Source organism: Fukomys damarensis, unplaced genomic scaffold (genome assembly GCF_012274545.1).
Source record: "Fukomys damarensis isolate Sample0158 unplaced genomic scaffold, DMR_v1.0_HiC HiC_scaffold_9, whole genome shotgun sequence".
Lineage (NCBI taxonomy): Eukaryota > Metazoa > Chordata > Mammalia > Rodentia > Bathyergidae > Fukomys > Fukomys damarensis.
This window is the reverse complement of record NW_022900921.1, coordinates 37,349,328-37,368,732: the sequence shown is the minus strand read 5'-3', so window position 1 is coordinate 37,368,732 and position 19,405 is coordinate 37,349,328. Positions and strand designations below refer to the sequence as shown.

Sequence of the window (19,405 nt, the reverse complement as noted above, 5' to 3'; positions counted from 1 at the left end):
CCCAGGCTGGTCTCGAACTCACAGTGATCCTCCTGCCTCAGCCTCCCGAGTGCTGGGATTACAGGCGTGTGCCACCAAACCCAGCCTCCCATATTTCTTAATACTTACCTATTCAGTGAAAAAGATTACAGAAAAGAACAGGCCACTGAGAAAGTTATCCAATCCTCCTTTTTTAAACCAGATATAAAAACAGAAATCCTTCATTGTAAAATGTCATAAAATCAACTAAAGTGGCATAAATATTACTTAAAACAATAGCATGCCAAAAAAGTCACTACATGATTGTTTATTTAAAATAAAATGACTCTGGCTGTAAATACATATGGGCTTACATAATTTACGGTTATTCATATAAACCCTCAATTAAAATATTTAATTGTTCATCCCCAATGATTTTTGTTCTAATAAGCACAATAGTAAATTTTCTATCTTGTTCAAAATGTTTAAGCCTTTTAAATCTTGATTCATGAGAAAATTACTGAAAAATAATTTAAGCTTAATTACATCAAATAATAGTATTGTTCCAATGCTGTCACAGATTTTTCCATGACATAATATGCAGATATTGCTATTGTACAACTTACAGGTACAAGGTATTGTGTATCTCTCTACATAATGACAGTGTTTCCACTGCAATTTTCTCAATACATGTAAAATTACGAAATACAATTTACAAAATCTTTAACAATACTTTTATGACAAAAGTATCCTGAGAATATTACAAAATTCATTTTCCAGCCCTTAATTTCTTTGCTTTATTTGACTCTTTAATTTCCAAGATAATAGTTGTCCATATTTCATTACACAAAAGTTCTTTTAGTTTGTAATTCCTACTAACAAAATAAATTTAAGCTAAACAGTAGATAACTGTCTGTTAAACACTTGTCTCCCTTCCTCCAGTCTCATTTGTTATAATCAAGTATTTATCAAGTTTTCTGTAATTCTGAATCAGAAAATACATAGCACAAAACAGACAGAAATAGCATATTTAAGTTAAAAGCACTGTGAATTTTAAATATTTTGGTCATATTTTATAATAAAATAATATATTGTGGCAAAATAAAATATAAGGTTTAATTTATTTTCTATTAATAGATATGAAGGGTATTTTACACTTGTAAATACTATTTAATTTGACTGTTTTCACATTTGTTTCTAAAAACACTGCTGTAATGTCAAAATTTTGAGACTAAAAAGCACCTAAAAATAAGAAAAACATAACATTTAAGGAAAATGATGTTCAAGAATTCTATCAAATTCATAACTTACTTTTAAGGATCTTATATGTGCCAACACAGAATCTTTATTGCCTATTAAGACTTATTTGATTCAGTGAATTTAAAAAATAACAATCTTGGAAGCCTTATTGAAGTTTATTTGAAAATTAAGATAGGAATTCAAACATGTTTAAATAAAAACATTTGCAAAGAATGTTATTCTGGTGGCAGTAGTGATTATGGCACAAAAACACATGGAAAAATTTGTGGTTTTTGCATATACATACAAACTAAGTTCAAATAAGATGTATAATACACACACACACACACATATACATACACACAAATACATTTACACTCACACAATTTAGGTTCTGGAAGGGAAACTGATGAAAACTTTATATAAAGAACCATCTATCTCATTTATCATTTAAGTCCCAATGAGTTTAATGGAGAGGTTCAATACTTGTTTCATCCTTACTCAAATACCAATCTATCATTAATTAAGAGGAAAAGATTTTCAGATATGTTAAGTCTGGTAAAGAAGTCAGAGTGGTGAATTAAATGATAAGTATTATGTGTCGTTACTTAAAGGGTAAATTTACTGTTAAAGAAATTCATGCAGAGATATCTGCAGAAAAGTTGATCAATAATAAAAAAGCAAGATTCCTTTAATACTATGACATACTCATTATAACATACTCATTATAACATACTATACATATGTATTATTACAGCATTACTTACAAATTCTACTTTAGGTGATCTAATTTTGAATGATTTTGTTAATTTTTAAGGCATCAGTGCATCAATGAGAGCAAAGCTCCATATGTAATTATGAAAACAAGAAAGCATCAGCTTATCTGTGGTATAGAGTGATTATTATACATTATATCTGTTGGCCACTTCCATCAAAAGGGTAATAAATTATATCTTCTTGTAAAAATGTTACAGCATAAATTTCACATCATTTTTTAACACTTCATTTAAGGAGCTGAACTGATCTGGCAGTATTCTCATTTTCATTGTTCCATCAGCTCCACAAGAAAAAATATGGTTTGTTGGTCCTGTCTCAATTTGCATCACTCCAGTTCCAATATTCCTAAAAATGGACTGCCGAGCATGTTCATTGATAAAAGTGTGGAGAAGACTAAAAGTAGCAAGACTCCAAATCTGAAAAATATTAAGAACAGAACAAAATGAAAATTGTGGTTGATGGTCACTTTTAAAATTCAAATGAAAAATTTAGGCCTGCCTAAACAAAAATGGAGAAAAGTTTATGCAGACTTAAAACTGTAACACTTTGATTCTGTGTATGGTATTACAATTTACCAAATGCTTTTGTATTATTAAATACTTAAAAATACATACAATAAGAGAATAAGTTGTTGTTGTTATTATTTTGGTACTGGGCATCGAACTCGGTATTATTATTTTGGTACTGGGCATCGAACTCGGGTCCTTGCCCTTGCAAGGCAGACAGTGGAACCACTGAGCTAAACCCTCGACCCTGAGACTAAGATATTATTAATGCTGCAATGGAGATGAGATTATCTAGTTAAGTATACAATGCTACAAAAGCTTGTAATATTACAGGGACTACAATCAAAGTTTTCTTCTCTCTCAGAAATGCTGGGCAGCTACAAAGTGGGGTAACATCTTCTTTGTTGTAAGGAACATTCACCAAGGGATCAGAACAGCTGGAAAGAGGAGAGTGATACCTAGAGGCTCTCTACCCTGGCAAAGCTATGTTTTAACTGCAAGACAAAGTCAATTATTAAAACGTGGGGACACTTTATTTTAGTAAAATTTTATATTTTCAGCCCTTGTAAAAATACATGTGTCTGTTTCTAAAGCAAATTATAAGCATTTTCACTTACGTATTTATTTTAGGTTTAGGGAAACCAATTTATTTCCTGATTTTATTGTGCTCACTTAGGAAAAAATTTTCTCTAAGAAATACATTAATTATACTAATATGTATGTACATGAATTTGTTAACAGCCTCTGAATTCCTTTTATATTTTCATTTTTTGCTTGATTAAACAATAAATCTGTGTCAGTGTACAAACTAAAGAAATGGCCTAAAGGAAACTCTCTTATTCTAAACTAAAAGGCAGTCCTGATAAGTGGCTTCAAATGGAAGAAAAATAATTCTCATTCTCTCTCTCTCTCTCTCTCTCCATATATATACATATATATATTTGATTTTAAGAAAAGCCTTTTCAAAATTCAAGCTGAGCACTACAAAAGAATTTGCCAGTTGTATCAAAGAGGCCCAACTTATTGCATTAAATATACCAACTAGTGCTTAATAAATACTAAAAAACCTAGATCCTTCAACTCTACAGAATTCCCAACCATTAAAGTAACAGAAAGTAGGGCTAGGGATTTAGCTCAGTGGTTCCACCACCTGCTTTGCAAGCACAACGACCCAAGTTCAAACCCTAGTACCAAAAAAAAGAAAAAACAAAACCAGAAAGTAGTCTCAACTGATATATGTATTTCCACACGACCTTTCCATAAAAACCACTGAGAAAACAAAACACTGGGTATGCAGATTCCTGAATGTTGGAGTTCACAACAGTGTTTCTGGATTAAGACCTGGTTATCTACATTTTTAATAAGTTCTCTAACATTATTAACAAATTGCTTAATATTTTAAACAGCCTTCTGAAGTTTTAAACACAATGAAGTTTGAAAAGAACTGCTAAGAACAGGGTATATCCAGATATATTCAGAATTCTTGAATCAGGTACTGAATGACTAGATATTATTTTTTTGTTTTGTTGGGTTTTTTTTGTTTTGTTTGGTTTGGTTTGGTTTTTTGATACAGGATCTCACTATGTAGTTGAGACTGACTTGGAACTCACTATGTAGCCCAGGCTGGTCTCGAACTCACAGCGATCCTCCTGCCTCAACCTCCTGAATGCTGGGATTACAGGCATGCGCCACCACGCCTGACTGATATTATTTATATATGAAAATATAGGGAATACTGTGGAATACACGAAAATGTCAACATATTACTTAGTACCTTAAAAGTGAACCCAGTAAATTATACAACCCAGAATATGGAGTCAAGATTAATTTTATTAGGGCTGGGGATTTAGCTCAGTGGTTCTACCACCTGCTTCACAAGTGCAAGGTCCCAAGTTCAATCCGAGTACCAAAAAAAAAAAAAATTAATTTTACTAAAACTTTACATCCATGGAAAGTTTACTTTTTAAGCAAGAATTATATTTAAAAGTAACAGAAAAATAAATGAGATACACAGGCTTAAATATCATATGGTTTCTCTTATATGAGAAACCCAAAGTACAAATTAGAGAATAAAAGATGACAGGAAACAGGGAGACAGATCTTTTGCAAATGGGAATGTGATCAAGATATGCAGAGAAGGAGGGAAGGGATGGAGAAAAAAATGAAGATGTCATGTACATGTACCAACTACCCACAATAAATGTACTAATTCTGTACACAAACATGTACTAATAAATAAGTCTGTAAATTAAGTATCATTTTCTTTATCAAATAGCATGGATGACCAGAAAGAAATCAATATACGTTTAAACAGACTTTTTGATTTTGTAGATACCTTTATATTGCCTTCTGCAGATCCAGTGACAAAGTACTCTTCAGTTGGATCAACAGCAATGGCTTTAACAGCGGAATCATGGCTTTGAAAAAGCTGCCTCTGTTGTCGTTGGAGAAGATCAAATGCACATGTAAATCCTTTTCTGCCACCTGATATTAGCAACTGATGTTTGGGCGCATATGCTAAAACTGTGGCTCCACTATCATGGCAGGTAAAAGCTGAAAGTTAAAAACATGAAATATAGAAAATAACGAGACACTGGAAATCAAACAAAGAAGAATGCTTTTTTTTGTTTGTTTGTTTGTTTTTTTTTGGTTTTTTGAGGCAGGGGCTCACTATGTAGTTGAGACTGACTTGGAACTCACTATGTAGCTGAGGCTGGTCTCGAACTCAAAGCGATCCTCCTGCTTTAGCCTCCCAAGTGCTGGGATTATAGGTGTGTGCCACCATGCCTGGCTAAGAATGCTTATTTATAAGCATTTTGTGAAAAGTGAGATTTACATTTACATTTTTTAAAAAAAAGGTCAACACTCAATTCATCTAGTACTATTTATTTGTTGAAGTGAATAGTCATACTTCACTGAAATGGGCTCTCTATTCCGTTCCATGTTTTTAAGTCAATGTTACAATGTCTTGATGGTTGTAGCTTTACAGTGTTTTTTTTTTTTTTTTGGTACTGGGGATTGAACTCGGGTCCTTGTGCTTGTGAGGCAGGTGGCAGAACCACTGAGCTAAATCCCAGGCCCTTACAGTAAGTCTTGAAATCAGTTAATCTTGAGTCATCTGAATTTGATTTTTTTTTCAATATTTTATTGGTCCTTTGTTTTTTCACACTATAAACTTTAGAATTAATTTGTTGATATCTACAAAATAATTTGTTGGGATTTTGATTAAGACTACAAAGTTTGGAGCAAATGACATCTTTACATTACTGAGTTTTCAAATATATGAATATGGAGTATGCATTAATTTAGATCTTCCTGGATTTCTTTAATCATAATTGTATTTTTTTTTTTTTTTTTGCAGAGACCTTGTTACACTTATGTCTCAGTACTTCCTTATTCTGGATCCTATTGTAAATTGCAATATTTTAAAATTTCAAATTGTAGGAAGAGGTGAATTAGGCATATATTTTTGTTTTCAAACTGCCATCATGGGCAAAATAAATCTCAAAATAAATATCTTATTAAAAATACATTTATTTAAAATAACTTTTAGTATATGAATTTGACTCCCCAAATTTATAAAATGTTTTCAGTACTTACCATGGACTAAACTATTTGAGGGTGCTACAAGTGTATCCCACAAGCATATGTTTCTGGAAAAAAAGATTATTTTTTGAGTGACAAAAAGTTATAAGAAATGTTCATATAATGACAACATTTGCTTTCAAAGAAGGTTTTTAAATTTACAAAATGATGAAATACAAGTAACAAGTTTATATATGACTAATTTTTATACAAAAATTAGGAACTACTGCTTATAAAAGAATAACTTTAGATTAACATGTATTTACAAACAATATGAAGAGAGCTGAGTGCTGACAAGACACTTTGTATCACCTCTTGTGTAATTCAGTACCTGCAATGACCAGATGAAAGGGGAAGGAAGCACCACATTTTCTTGAACACAAAGAAAGCTTACTTTTACTATGAGTATGCATCAGTATACGCAAGGAAGTTTTAAGGAATATAGGTTAAACCTCCACGGTCTAAAAATTGATTTCTAGGGAAAAGTGAGGTCTTACAGATTAAATACAGAAAGTTCAACAACCTCATTGTGCCCTGACCTCAGAAGTCAGTTGTTTCCAATGATGAGATGGGACACACACCCCCCCACACACACACCCACAGGAGGGGGACCAGTATCTTGCAAAGTTAACTTTTTTGGAGGTAGATGGGGGTAGGGATGGGGTTGCTACTGATCCACTATTGTACAACTAAAAAGTCTTTCTGTGTTTCCTGTTTTCTTATTTTGGACCTGTTCTGTTCTGCTAAGAAGGCATAAGGACTAACAATAATATAGCCAATAAATACTATTGCCTCATTTCAAGTTTTCTGAATACACAGAAAAACAATCATTTCACACACACCCAAATCCCTTTCCCTTACACTAATGCAACAAAAGAATATTGAATGTTCAGGGAAAATGGATTTTGCTTTAACGGCACCAGACTTTTTCTAGATTTACAATTAGAAAACTATAAATGCTTTCTTTAAAAAAGACAAAACAAAAAAACCCCAAGACTTTAAAATGAAATACTTAAAAATTGTTCTTGAGACACAAATACATAAAGCAATAAAAATATTCAGCTATACATACATGTACTTTAGTTTCAGCTATCATCTCTTACCTATTGTCAGTTGAAAGACCAGCTGTAGCTATCAAAGAGGAGGAACTAACGAAGACAAAATCATTGGCTGTTTTGTTATGACACTGCCAAGTCTGGAATGGTTATAAACAATAAATGTTATTGCTGTTAATGAAAATTTCAGAACAAGATAGATGTAATCATGTAGTTTACAGGTTTTTAAAACCTGTGGTGTCTTTTTATCTGAAATTTAGAGAAGCTGAAAAAAGTAATACAGTACATAGAAATTTCATACCCTTCACCTAGATTGACCAATTTGTAACAGTTTGGCACATTTGTTTTGCATCTCCTCTCTCCTCTTTTTATGCGCTGTGGATGGAACCAAGGTCTTCACATATAGTAGGTAAGTGAGCTATCACTGACCTATACCACCAGGCCAAGCCCTTTCCTTTAGTTCAACCAAAACTTCAAAGGAAGCATAAGAAGGTTAAACTTCAAATATTTACTTTGGCTTATTTAGTGAAAAGTTTTGTCTTAGAAGAAGACAGAAAATGGAGTTTTAGATTATTTCAGACTTATAAAGGCAGTCTGTCAGGGAATATGAGCTTTCACATTTAAATCTGTTGGTTTAATGAAAAGTTGAGAGAAAAAAAAAAAACTATGTTTTTTCAAGGTATCCTAATCAACCCTCCCTTGCTTGTTTTCACCTAGGTCAGTACTGTATTCTAGCATTTAACACTGGGTGAAGTACCAGAATCATAACTTATATTCTTAACTTCTCCCTGATAGGTATTGTTTAGTTCTAAAGGGACTCACTGAAGCCCTAATTTTATTAAATTTGCAAAGTTCTGAATACAGGCAAATGTACATTTTGTAAAAAAAAAAAAGAGAGATAAGCAAGAAAATAATACCAGCTATGGAATGTCCTAATCTTTTGTTGATAAAGGCTACCTGTGGGAAAATAATCAGACCCACTGGTCTATTAATCATTCTATTTAGGTAGAAGACTGATAGCAGTTTAGTGAGGTTAAAAAAGAGCACCAGTAATGTTGCAAATGTCTCTTAAGGCACCATGTTACCAAATTATCAGAGAGGTAGGATTTATATGCTCCACAGGGCACTTTCCACATAATATAAGGACAGGGTTTATAGTAAAGTGACTGAGTACCTCAGACTACAGATTTCATTTATTCACTTAAGTATTTCTTGCATCAAATATATTGTTTAAAATAAAAATGTGAATTTTATTTCTTGGTACAAAGTGTTGACTTACCAGGTATGGCTTAGGCATGCTCCCTGTAATTGGACAGCATTTCCAGTTTGTTTGATACAAACTTAAATATCCATCAGCATCAACTATTCCAAACTTAAAAAATAAATTGAAAGGTTCAATATAAATGCAAAATCACCTATTTATTCTTAGCCTTACTATGCACTCATATTTTTACTTTTAAACATTTAATTGATATACTGACTTTCCATTTCACATACATGTGGATCTGATTTTTTAAAAAACATTTAGCTACTAGTTATAAAATTCCAGGGTAGACGAATTCCAGATACCCATTTAATTACAGAAACTTATGGCATCATCTGAATAATCTTTATGAGTATTCTAAAAATAGAATACTGGAATACAAATGAAGTTATATAACAAAACTTTATCGTAGTATAGAAACCTGTTCATTTTGAAATAGACAAAAACTTCAAGAAATAGGGAAAACACATAAACAATAGAAAGCAAAGTAAAAACTATCATAGTAAAATAATTGCACTAGAGGAACTCAGGGTAATTTTCATCAGAAAGACATTAAAATAATTCAGTAAGAGTATGTTGTACAGATCTTGCAGGATAAAATAGCTAAAATATATTTTAAAAATTATAAACACAGTGCATGGTTATGTAAACTACACAGAACAAATGTATATTTTGGATACTTCTTCTCATCTCCAGATCAAACACCTGTTATAACAATTTGAAGTTGTTTCCTTTAAGATTTCTGTGAATACTCAAACATTCACATATACAGCATTTTAGAAAAGTATGATCAGAACACACAGTTCTGTTACATTTATTTACTATAAATCTTTCCACATCAAGACATAAATCTAGCTTATTTTTATGCTATGCATCACACTGTGCAGCTGTAGTTGTAATTTAAACCTACCTACTTATACACAGCCTCTCCCAGTGTAAATACCTGGGATCAAACTAAGACCCTTATGCTTACGAGGCAGGTATAGTGCCACTGAACTACAACTCCAGTCTGACAGTTTTCAATTTAGCCTATTATAAAAAGCACTGCTTTAAACATTCTTATACAAAGCTTACTCATAATTATGTAGGATATCTAGAAATGGAAAAATCTTGCCAAAGAGAATCATTTAAAATTGACTGAGATGGGGATTTAGCTCAGTGGTGATGACACCTGCCTCACAAGTACAAGGCCCTGAGTTTGATCCCCGGTCCCATAAATAAATAAATAAATAGATAAATAAATAAATAAATAAACAAACAAATAAATAAATAAATAAAATTGACAGATGAGGGCTGGGGATTTAGCTCAGTGGTGCCATGCTTGAATGGAAATTACACGGTCCTGAGTTCAATCCCTGGTACAAAAGTAAAAGGGCAGATGAAGGCATAATTAAATCTTAAGTGATGTAAATTTACATATTCATTCTCTTCTTACACATTAGGTAACACTGTATATTATTAAAATTTAAAGTACTTGTCAATTTTATACTGGAAATAATTTTTAGTTTAATTTGCATTTCTCAAACTGTGAAGGTCACTGACTAAAAATAGATATTTGGTAAATTGTTTATATTCTTTTTTTGTTTTGGTACCAGGGATCGAACTTGGGTTCTTGCGCTTGCGAGGCAGGTGACGGAACCACTGAGCTAAATCCCTGGCCCAATTGTTTATATTCTTTGTCTACATCTCTATTACGTCTTTTTCAAAAACTGCATATAGTTAATAGGAATGTTAACCTACTGTTTGTATATATTTTAATAGGCATTTTTTGGGAGTCTATTTATTTTTCTAATTTGTCCTGTTTCTGGAGTAGATATAGATTTTTTTTTTTAGTCATTGTGTACTTTATTTATTTATTTATTTTTCTTTAATTGAGTTTATTGGTACATTTTAGGGATACAGTACAGTTACATTCACTGTTGGGATCTTGTACCTCTACATGACAGGTCTTGGAAACTGGATAAAGAAGATGTGGTTTGTCTATAAAATGGAATATTACTCAGCCATAAAGAACGAGAAAATAGATTCATTCTTAGGAAAATGGATACATACTGGAGTAGATATAGATATGTTCTTCAGAGAGGGGATACAAACAAAATATATACCTATATATATATATATACTACTAAATATATACTACTAAATATTATTTAGTAGTCATCAAATTTAAATGGACTTCAACTTAGTTCCATTCTTTGTACACTGGAATCCTGTGGACATTGCTGTTTAATTGTAATGTGATGTCATTCATTTGAAAGGGGGAGTAAGTAGCCCCTTATACAGCTTCTCCTTCCTAGAAGGTTATAGGACTCTCTTTATTCTTTAATTAAATAAAACAAAAAAAATCCTCAGGTAACCAGGATGTGTGAAGATATATGTTGACTCTCAATACTTCTTCCTGGCACTTGGAATGTCCTTTCTCTTAAAAAATTCTATTCTTGGGCCGGGGATTTAGCTCAGTGGTTCAGTGGCCTGCCTTGCAAGCGCAAGGACCCAAGTTCAATCCCCGGTACCAAAAAAAAAAAAAAAAAAGTTCTATTCTTTGTTTTGGGAAATATTATTCATTTGACTAGTGCTTCATTCCTTGTTTTTTTGATTCTTCTTTTTCTGAAATATTTCCTTAGACATTTTATGGGATAATTTCTTAATCTGTTTCCTAATTTTAACTACTTCTGTTTTGCTATCCTGCATGTATGATGAATACTTCATTTACAGACCCCACTTTCGAAAATCAAGTTTCTAATTTCCAAGAAGTCTTTTCTGTTGCTCTAATGTCCTTGTATCACACCAGCTTGTTCTTACTTTATTAATGCAATATTTTCCTGAACCCCTCTGAAGAATTGTTCTTCATAGAACATTTATGCTTCTTAATGCTCCTTTTAAAGCTCTTAGTTTTTAAAAAAAATGTTCAGACTTTGGGCTGCTAATTTCTTTTTGTAACTCATAAAGCATTACTGTGATACAGTGTGCATCATCTTTACAATTTACCTGGTAAGCTTCCCTGTTAAGGGAGATACTATACTTATGTGTTGTGCTATTGGGATTCATAAAAGCTAATGTGAATGCAAAGAAAGTTAGCTGCCTGATAAGATGTAAGGCTGCTGAGTGTTAAAGCTGAAAATTAAGATGTAGGTCTGAAATACCGTGCTAAAGAATGATACAGATGTCCTGAAAGTTTCTTGGGGAAAAAAATGACACCTGTATTGTAGTAATGGAACTACTTTGCTTGTTTTAGAACTTCGTTGACAAGGTAGTCCATTAAGGAGATAAGGATTGAGAGATTAGTAAAAGAAATAAAACACTGACAACTGAAACAGAAAAACACAAACACATAAAGGACATTAATAGGGAACACAACTGACGATACAGGTTGAGAATCACTTATATGAAATAAGACGTGAGACCAGAAGTGTTTAACATTTAAGAAATTTTCTTATTTTCTTTTCCTCTCCAGTACAAGACCTTTGCACTGAGCAATATCCCTAATACTTTTCTCTCTTTCTTTCTTTTTTTTGAGGGAGGGTTTTACTAAATCTGGGCTCAAATTTGCCATCTTCCTGTCTCAGTCAGGAATCATTATTAATTTGGAATATTTGCACAGACTACATGGTTGAGTCGCCCTAATCTAAAAATCTGAAATCCAAAACTTTTTGAGCACTTACAGATTTTCAGATTAAGGACACTCCACCAGTACAGTCAAGTTTTATTTTTATGTTCTTTTGGTATGGGGTAGTGATCTCAGGCCCTTGTGTTTGTGAGGCAGGTGCTGGAATACAGTCAAGTTTTAAAGACTTCTTTACTAAACCACTTCTTTAATTTCCTATTAAGGAACAAAGAATGCCACTAAATGATATTAAAAAAAAATAAGTTCTCAAATTTGGTGGGGCAGTGCTGAGACAAGGTCTTGCTTTGTAATTCACCTGGCCTTGAATTCACTGGATAGCCCATGTTGGCCTCAAACTCAGCGATCCTCCTGTCTTAGCCTCACCAGTGCTGGGATTATAGGTATGTGCCATCATGTTCAGCCCCAAATTTTGTTTTCTAACTAAATGAAACAATATTGACTTCTATGAAATGCAAATGCAATGGTACCTTGGTTCACATTACTTTTGTTTGCAAAATCTGGTTTACAAAGGAAGAGTTTGGGAAAATTTTGGTTTTGTTTGCGAACTGTGTTGGGTGACAAACACAATGACCTTTCCTACTCAGACATAAACATGCCATCTTTCCAAAATTGTAGAACAACAACAACAACAACAACAACAACCCAAAACCAACAATAATGACAAACAAAACTGAAGAACAAATTAAACTCACGAAGAGAGATACCACTGTAGATCTTTGTGACAAAAATACTAGTTTGAAGAGCACAATGATATAAGTAACATGTAAGGAAAATTACATGTTAGAAGACTGAGGGGAAAGAAAAGGCAAGATGTACTACTAGCTAAAGTCTGTCTGAATAATTTTAATGGAGTATGATTCTGAAGACGGAGAGCAGGCTGATTTACTATTTATTTAAGCATTGCTTAAAGTGCTACTCAGATATGAGGAGGACAGAGGCAGTATGAAGAAAGCAGGAATATGGGAAATAAAATAGGGATGTACTAGAGCAGAGTCAGCAAACTTTGTTAAATGGTAACATAATAAATATTTTAGGCTTGCTCCTCTACAAGGTCTTTTTCCTCCTAAACTCTGCTGTTGCAGTGGGAAAAGAACAAAGAAAACAATTAATTAATGAAATAACAATGATGCTGTATCACAATTTCAGCAGGTTCCCAGGGATAAAGAAATTGACATTTACTAATAAAAAATGTTTAATATAATTAAAATTAATTGGCACTTAAGCAACATTTAATCTTAATGAAAAATATATAATTTAAATATTAAATATATTTCTAGGAAGAACCAAACAAATTTAAATGTTCTTTGAGAAGCCGGGTGCACATGCCTATAATCCCAGCACTCAGGAGGCTGAGGCAGGAGGATCGCTGTGAGTTCAAGACCAGCCTGGGCTATATAGTGAGCTCCAGGTCAATCTCAACTACATAGTGAGACCCTGTTTCAAAAAACTAAAAAAAAAAAAGTTCTTTGAGAAGAATTTTTAAAAAGATAGAAATCATATACATTAATACTTTACCACTAGTCCATTAGACTGTTTTCTTTAGGAACTTAAAACTGGCGATATTTACAGAACTCCAATACAATCAACAATCTTTACCATTTACATATTATAATACTACCTTATTTCCCTGATAGTTGAATCTCATTCTTGTAACTCTTGAATTACCACCAGATCGAAAGCAGGCTATTTGTTGAGAATGGCCCCATTCAAACATTCTGACACTCCCATCCTGAGCTCCAGTCAGATCTGCAGTAAAAGACAACAAAAACTGTGAAGTTATTTTAAGAATCATGGGGAAAATTTATTTCTTAATCCAGTGGGGAAATCTTTATGGTAAAAACACTAAGAAGTAAATCAGCGATACTATTAATATTTAAATTGACACATTTTTCTCTTTCAAAAGTCAAATTACAGAAAGTCTTGAATGCTATGCTAAAGAAAAAAAATCATTTCTGAAAGTTATCCCAACTGACCTGTTATATAAAATGTCATCTGTTTCATTGAGGAATATTACTGAACAATGATCTTTACTTTACTATTAACTATTTTGTATTAGTAAACTTAATCTCTTTGATACTACTATTTCTTTCCTATAAAAGGAAAATAATGATCTTTAAAACACTGGATAGTAAGAAATAAATGAGATGATTTACATAGTTTCATAAATATACATAGTATATAGCACACAACTTATACTGACTATAATTATCAGTATATGTATAATGGAGCAGTGAGAAATTATAGTCTAAAAATATGTAGCATAATGTTAGTAACATTATTAGTTGAGTTTCCCTAACTCCTTGCTAAGTATTTAAAATAAATGAACTTCAACTAATTTGTCATTTCTTAGTATTAGGAGAGGTATAAGGGTGGGAGTAGAATTTTTTGAGACTGGGAATGTTAACTATACTCTTTATCCAAATAGTCTAAATTTAATTATAAAAACTGAGATCGTTGTGTTTAAAAAGCATTTACATTTAAATATAATATTTATAAATGTAAAAAAATTTACTTAGGAGGCCTTTAAACTGAGATGACTCTAACACTTTAAATTTCAGTATGAACAAAATTGACACCCACTCAGTGTAAACAATAAGACAAAACTTAAGCCTAACCAATCAAAACACACCAACTAATCTAATCAGACTACCAATCAAAACCTGCCAACTAACTTCTAATCGGGAAATTTCCATTTTAATCAGTCAAGTTTATTTATGTTCATGCAATAAAATTCACCAATAAAATTAATGAAAATAAATAAATAAATAATTAAAATAAAAACATATTTTAACTTTGCTTTCATCCCACTTTGATGAAGCCCTGAACCACCAGTGGTCTGGTGTTGCTCAGTTCATGAATTTGAGTTGAATGTTCAAATAAATATTAACAGTTGAATGTACCTAAGTTTATCTTTTAACAGTTCTAGTGTCAGAAGAAAGAAGTGAAGAGGTTATCCCTATGATAACCCCTAGGAGTAATGAGTAAACCAGGCACAGATGCCCTGTTGAGTTCTTCCTGCTCACTGGTTCATGCTGCACATACTGTCATGGAGGATATCTTACACAGTTCCCTCTTTGTTCTGCTTTGCAACTTGTATCCTGAGTTCTCCAACTTGAAGCATTTTTGTTCTAGACTATGTCTGTAAGATGGACTGAGTCTGATACAAACTACACTGGGTGTTGCAGTGATAAAGTTTTGGAAAGACAGAATAGTGCGTTCTCCATCTCATATTCCAGCTAATTTTATTTATACACAATATAAACCCAGGACCTATGAATGCAAACATTAAAAGAATTGAACAGTCCCAAATAGATAATGATGAATGTCAAGGGCCTAGAAAAACAAGAGCAATCCAAATCTGAAATTAATACATAGAAATTACAAAGATCAGAGTGGAAGTTAATGAAATTGGGACTAAGAAGTACAAAATACCAGTAAATCAAAGAGTTGGTTATTTGAAAGGATAAACAATACTAATAAACTTTAGCTAAATTTATCAAAAAATAAAAAAAGAAACACACCCATTTCAATATAATTAAAAATGAAAATACAATTCTGAGAAACCACTTGTAAAACTTATGTTCTAATAAACTGGAGAATCTAGAAACATAGAGATTTTAAAAATACATATGAATTACCAAAATTGAACCAAGAATATATAAAAATTCTGAATAAACCAACAATAGGTAATGAATAAGAGGCAGTAATACCTCTATCAACAAAGAAAAACCTAGAACGCAATGGGTTCATGAAGAATTCTACCAGAACTTCTGGGAAAAATTTAGTATCATTATTTTGAAAATTGTTCAATGAAATTGAAAGGCAAAAGAGTGCTGCTAAAAATCATTCCTAAAAGCATTACCCAGAGACCAAAACCAGACACAGACTTAACAACAACAACAACAACAACAACAACACCCTTAAAACAACTACAATAACAACAAAACTATAGGCCAATCTTCTTATCAAACACAGAAACAAATATCCTCAATAAGTGTCTTATTTACTTTTCTCCTGGCTGAGACAAATTACTCAACACCCAAAGTCACAGGAGGAAAGGTTTATTTTGCCTCACAGTTTGTAGAGGTATTAGTCTATAGTCAACTGGCTCAACCATAGGATGGCATGGTAGAGAGGCACTGCAAAGGAGAAATAGTTCAGGGCAGGCAGAAGGCAGCAAAAGCAGCAAGCAACAAGAGACAATCAACTTTTTCTGGTCTCTTTTATTTTATCCCTTAGTGCTGATGGGAATGAAAATTAGTACAATCTCTATGGAAATTGTGGAAATTTCTCAGAAAACTAAAACTAGAAATTTCATTCAACCCAGCTATGTCTTTTCTGGGCATCTTCCTAAAAAGGTTAAAAACATCCTACTACAGTGATACCTACACATCCATGTTTATAGCAGCACAACTCACAAAAGCTAAATGTTGGAAGTAGCCTATATGTTCATCAACAGATAAATGGATTTAAAAAATGTGGTATATGTACACAATGGAGTACTATTTAGCCATAAATAAGGATAAGGATGAGTCATTTGTAGGGAAATGAATGCACCTTGAGAGCATAATGCTAGGTGAAATAAATCAGATGCAGGTTTCTCTCCTGAGAAACCCAAAATCTAAATTATTTAAAGAGCAAATTAAAGAGAGATGATAGGAAACAGAATGGAGATGGAAAGGGGATTGGGATGGAAGGAGAGGAGAAGAAGAGAAAGGCAAGTAAAAAGAATGAAGATGTGAGATGTACATGTACCAACTCAAGATGAACATATTCATTATGTATAATAAACATACACTAACAAAAAATGCAGATAGAGAAAAAAATCTGCTCCCTCCTTTTAACAGGACATACTTGGAAACACTGGATATATTATTAAGGCTTTGATTGGAATATCGTATTTGAGAATGGAGAGAATCAGATGTGACTAAACAGTTTTAATGAACTCAGGTTGATTTCTTAAAGCCAGAACACAACTTAAAACACAAAACACTGAGCTACTACCATATGTACATAGTTCCCTTCCAGGTAGTAGCTTCATCATACCTGGGGACCCTGAGAAGACAATGGCTCATTCAAACCTATAGGGCTGCAGGCAGTCTGGGGACAAGTCTTGATTTGCTTCATAGTCTCTAAAGATTTTCAAAAATCTAATTAGAAATTGTTTTTTAGTCTTCCAGAAAAGTAGACTCTTAAAAAGCCTGTATGATCAATCACTATTCTTGCTGCACTTATGTACATAATCAGCCAAAGTTCAATGAGACTAGACTTAGGCTTCAAACAAATCTGTCTTCATATCTTTGGTAAGAAAGAGATGCCTGTAAAGTGATAGATGGTGGTCTTTATATGGAGATAAGCTCTGCAAAAATTTCTGAACAATCATCAACCTGGCAGGAGAGTAATAAAACAGAAGTTCCTGAACTCAGGACTCTTCTGGAATCCACTCTATACCTCTTCATGTATTTTCTTTATAGTATCCTCTTATATAATGGTAAATTCAAGTAAAGTGTTTTCCCAAATCAAACCTGGAGAACAGGTCATAGGAATCCTGATTTATAGTCAGTCAAGAATACAGGTGAGAGTGGGGATGTAGCTCAGTGGTGCCAGGCCTGCATGGGAAGTGCAAGGTCCTAAGTTAAATCCTTGGCACAAAAAAAAAAAAAAAAAAAAAAGTACAGGTGAAACCCCACTACTTGTGATTAGCATCTGAAGCAGATGGCAGTTTTCTAGGAGTGAATCCTTAACCTGTGTGATCTGTGACTCCAGGTACACAGCATCATTAACTGAACTGAATTATAGGACACCTAACTGATGTCATACAGTTGGATAATTGCTTAAGGTAAAAAAATCACATACTTGATATAAGAAATGTTTCTGAAGATTAGAGAAACACAGTATTTTTCTATCCAGGAAATTAAAAGTACACTAGTCTAATCTCTAAATAGTTCTTTGGAGAAGTTAAAAAGTGGTTTAGGGCTGGGAGTGTACTTTACTGGCCTCAGTATACTTCTAGCACACACAAGGCTCTGGGTTTGATTCCTAGCAGGGAAAAAAAAGTTGCTTATACAGCAACTCATTGTTAAAAGACGAACTCTACGGGGGAAAACAGCTATTTGAAGTATCTAAACTTCAGAGTAAGATGTTTTAAAAATCCTATCTTGTAGCTGGGTGTGGTGGCACATGCCTGTAATTTCAGCATTGGGGGCTGAGGCAGGAGGATCACTGTGAGTTCGAGACCAGCCTGGGCTCCATAGTGAATTCCAGGTCAGTCTCAACTACACAGTGAGACCCTGTCTAAAAAAAAAAAAATAATAATAATAATAATAATTCCTATCTTGTAACATTTTCATTACATAAAGTACACTTATTATTAAACTAAATTATTAATTATAGGACTTACTCATGACAAGAAAATATATTTTTGAAAAACAAATTCCAGTGATTAGTTTTTAATTTTTCAATTCTCTTTATTTGCCAGTTATGGTAGTTCTCTAAACACAGAAAGTAAATATTAAGACAGTAATTAATTTAGTGTTACCCAAAATCTCTGAAAATTAGTACAAAAATAGTAGCCTTTGAAGCTGGGGTTTTATTTAAATTTATGGATTTGCAGTAGATAATATACACTGCCAACTATTCAGTTGTTATGATACATACTATGAGGCTAGATAAAATAATGTCCCTTCAATATTTTAGGAAACCTACAAACCCTACAACAAAGAATAAAATAGTTTGAGCCAGGTGTGGTGGCACATGCCTGTAATCCCAGCACTTGGGAGGCTGAGGCAGGAGGATTGCTGAGTTCGAGACCAGCCTGGGCTACATAGTGAGTTCTAGGTCAGTCTCAACTACATGGTGAGACTCTGTCTCAAAAAAAAAAAAAAAAAAAGTGTAAGGCAATGCCAAATAATTCTTGCTATGAAAATATTACTTAAACTTTATAAATAAAATCCACTTGAAATCCTTACTGTATAGGCTTTTTAAAATTTCTTCATATTAAACTTACACATAAAAATTCATACCTCTAATATTAAATACATTTAATATATAGAAAAAAGACTAGTCTTTTATATCTCTAGTGTTTTTCATTTAAAAAATGGTTTCTTGAGCCTTTCTGTGGACAAAGTATATAGTCTTGATAAAAGATGCTTATTACGGCACTTAGGGCAATTAAACAGAACACTGATTTTTTATCAACTGTATTTTATTAGCATTTCTCTCATGAGAAAAGGTGGTAAAATTTTTTATGGTTATTAAGTTGAAGGGACACAAATATCTCCTATTTAATATGTCCTATTCTTGTTACTGTGTGGTAGGACAATTTGAAGAAGGGCATGATATAAAAACAGTAATTTTAAAAATTTGGAATGTTTACATACTAAGGGGTGAACCTACC

General features: G+C 32.8%; 1 protein-coding gene across 4 annotated transcripts in view; it reads right to left on the bottom strand.

Moving 5' to 3' along the window:
• Window positions 1-324: 324 nt before the first annotated feature.
• Window positions 325-19,405, bottom strand: part of Dmxl1 (Dmx like 1) — a 134,933-nt gene continuing 115,852 nt past the window's right edge. For 3 of the 4 annotated variants that reach the window (XM_033761680.1, XM_033761681.1, XM_010633901.3), the window contains 6 exons: window positions 13,628-13,755; window positions 8,400-8,492; window positions 7,169-7,260; window positions 6,081-6,133; window positions 4,816-5,033; window positions 326-2,390 (listed from right to left, as the gene is read on the bottom strand). In XM_033761680.1, the coding sequence (XP_033617571.1) occupies window positions 2,166-2,390; window positions 4,816-5,033; window positions 6,081-6,133; window positions 7,169-7,260; window positions 8,400-8,492; window positions 13,628-13,755 (809 nt within the window). In that variant the 3' untranslated portion in view covers window positions 326-2,165. Of the gene's footprint in view, window positions 2,391-4,815; window positions 5,034-6,080; window positions 6,134-7,168; window positions 7,261-8,399; window positions 8,493-13,627; window positions 13,756-19,405 lie in introns of all 4 variants that reach the window. The other variant, XM_010633900.3, reaches the window with a different exon arrangement.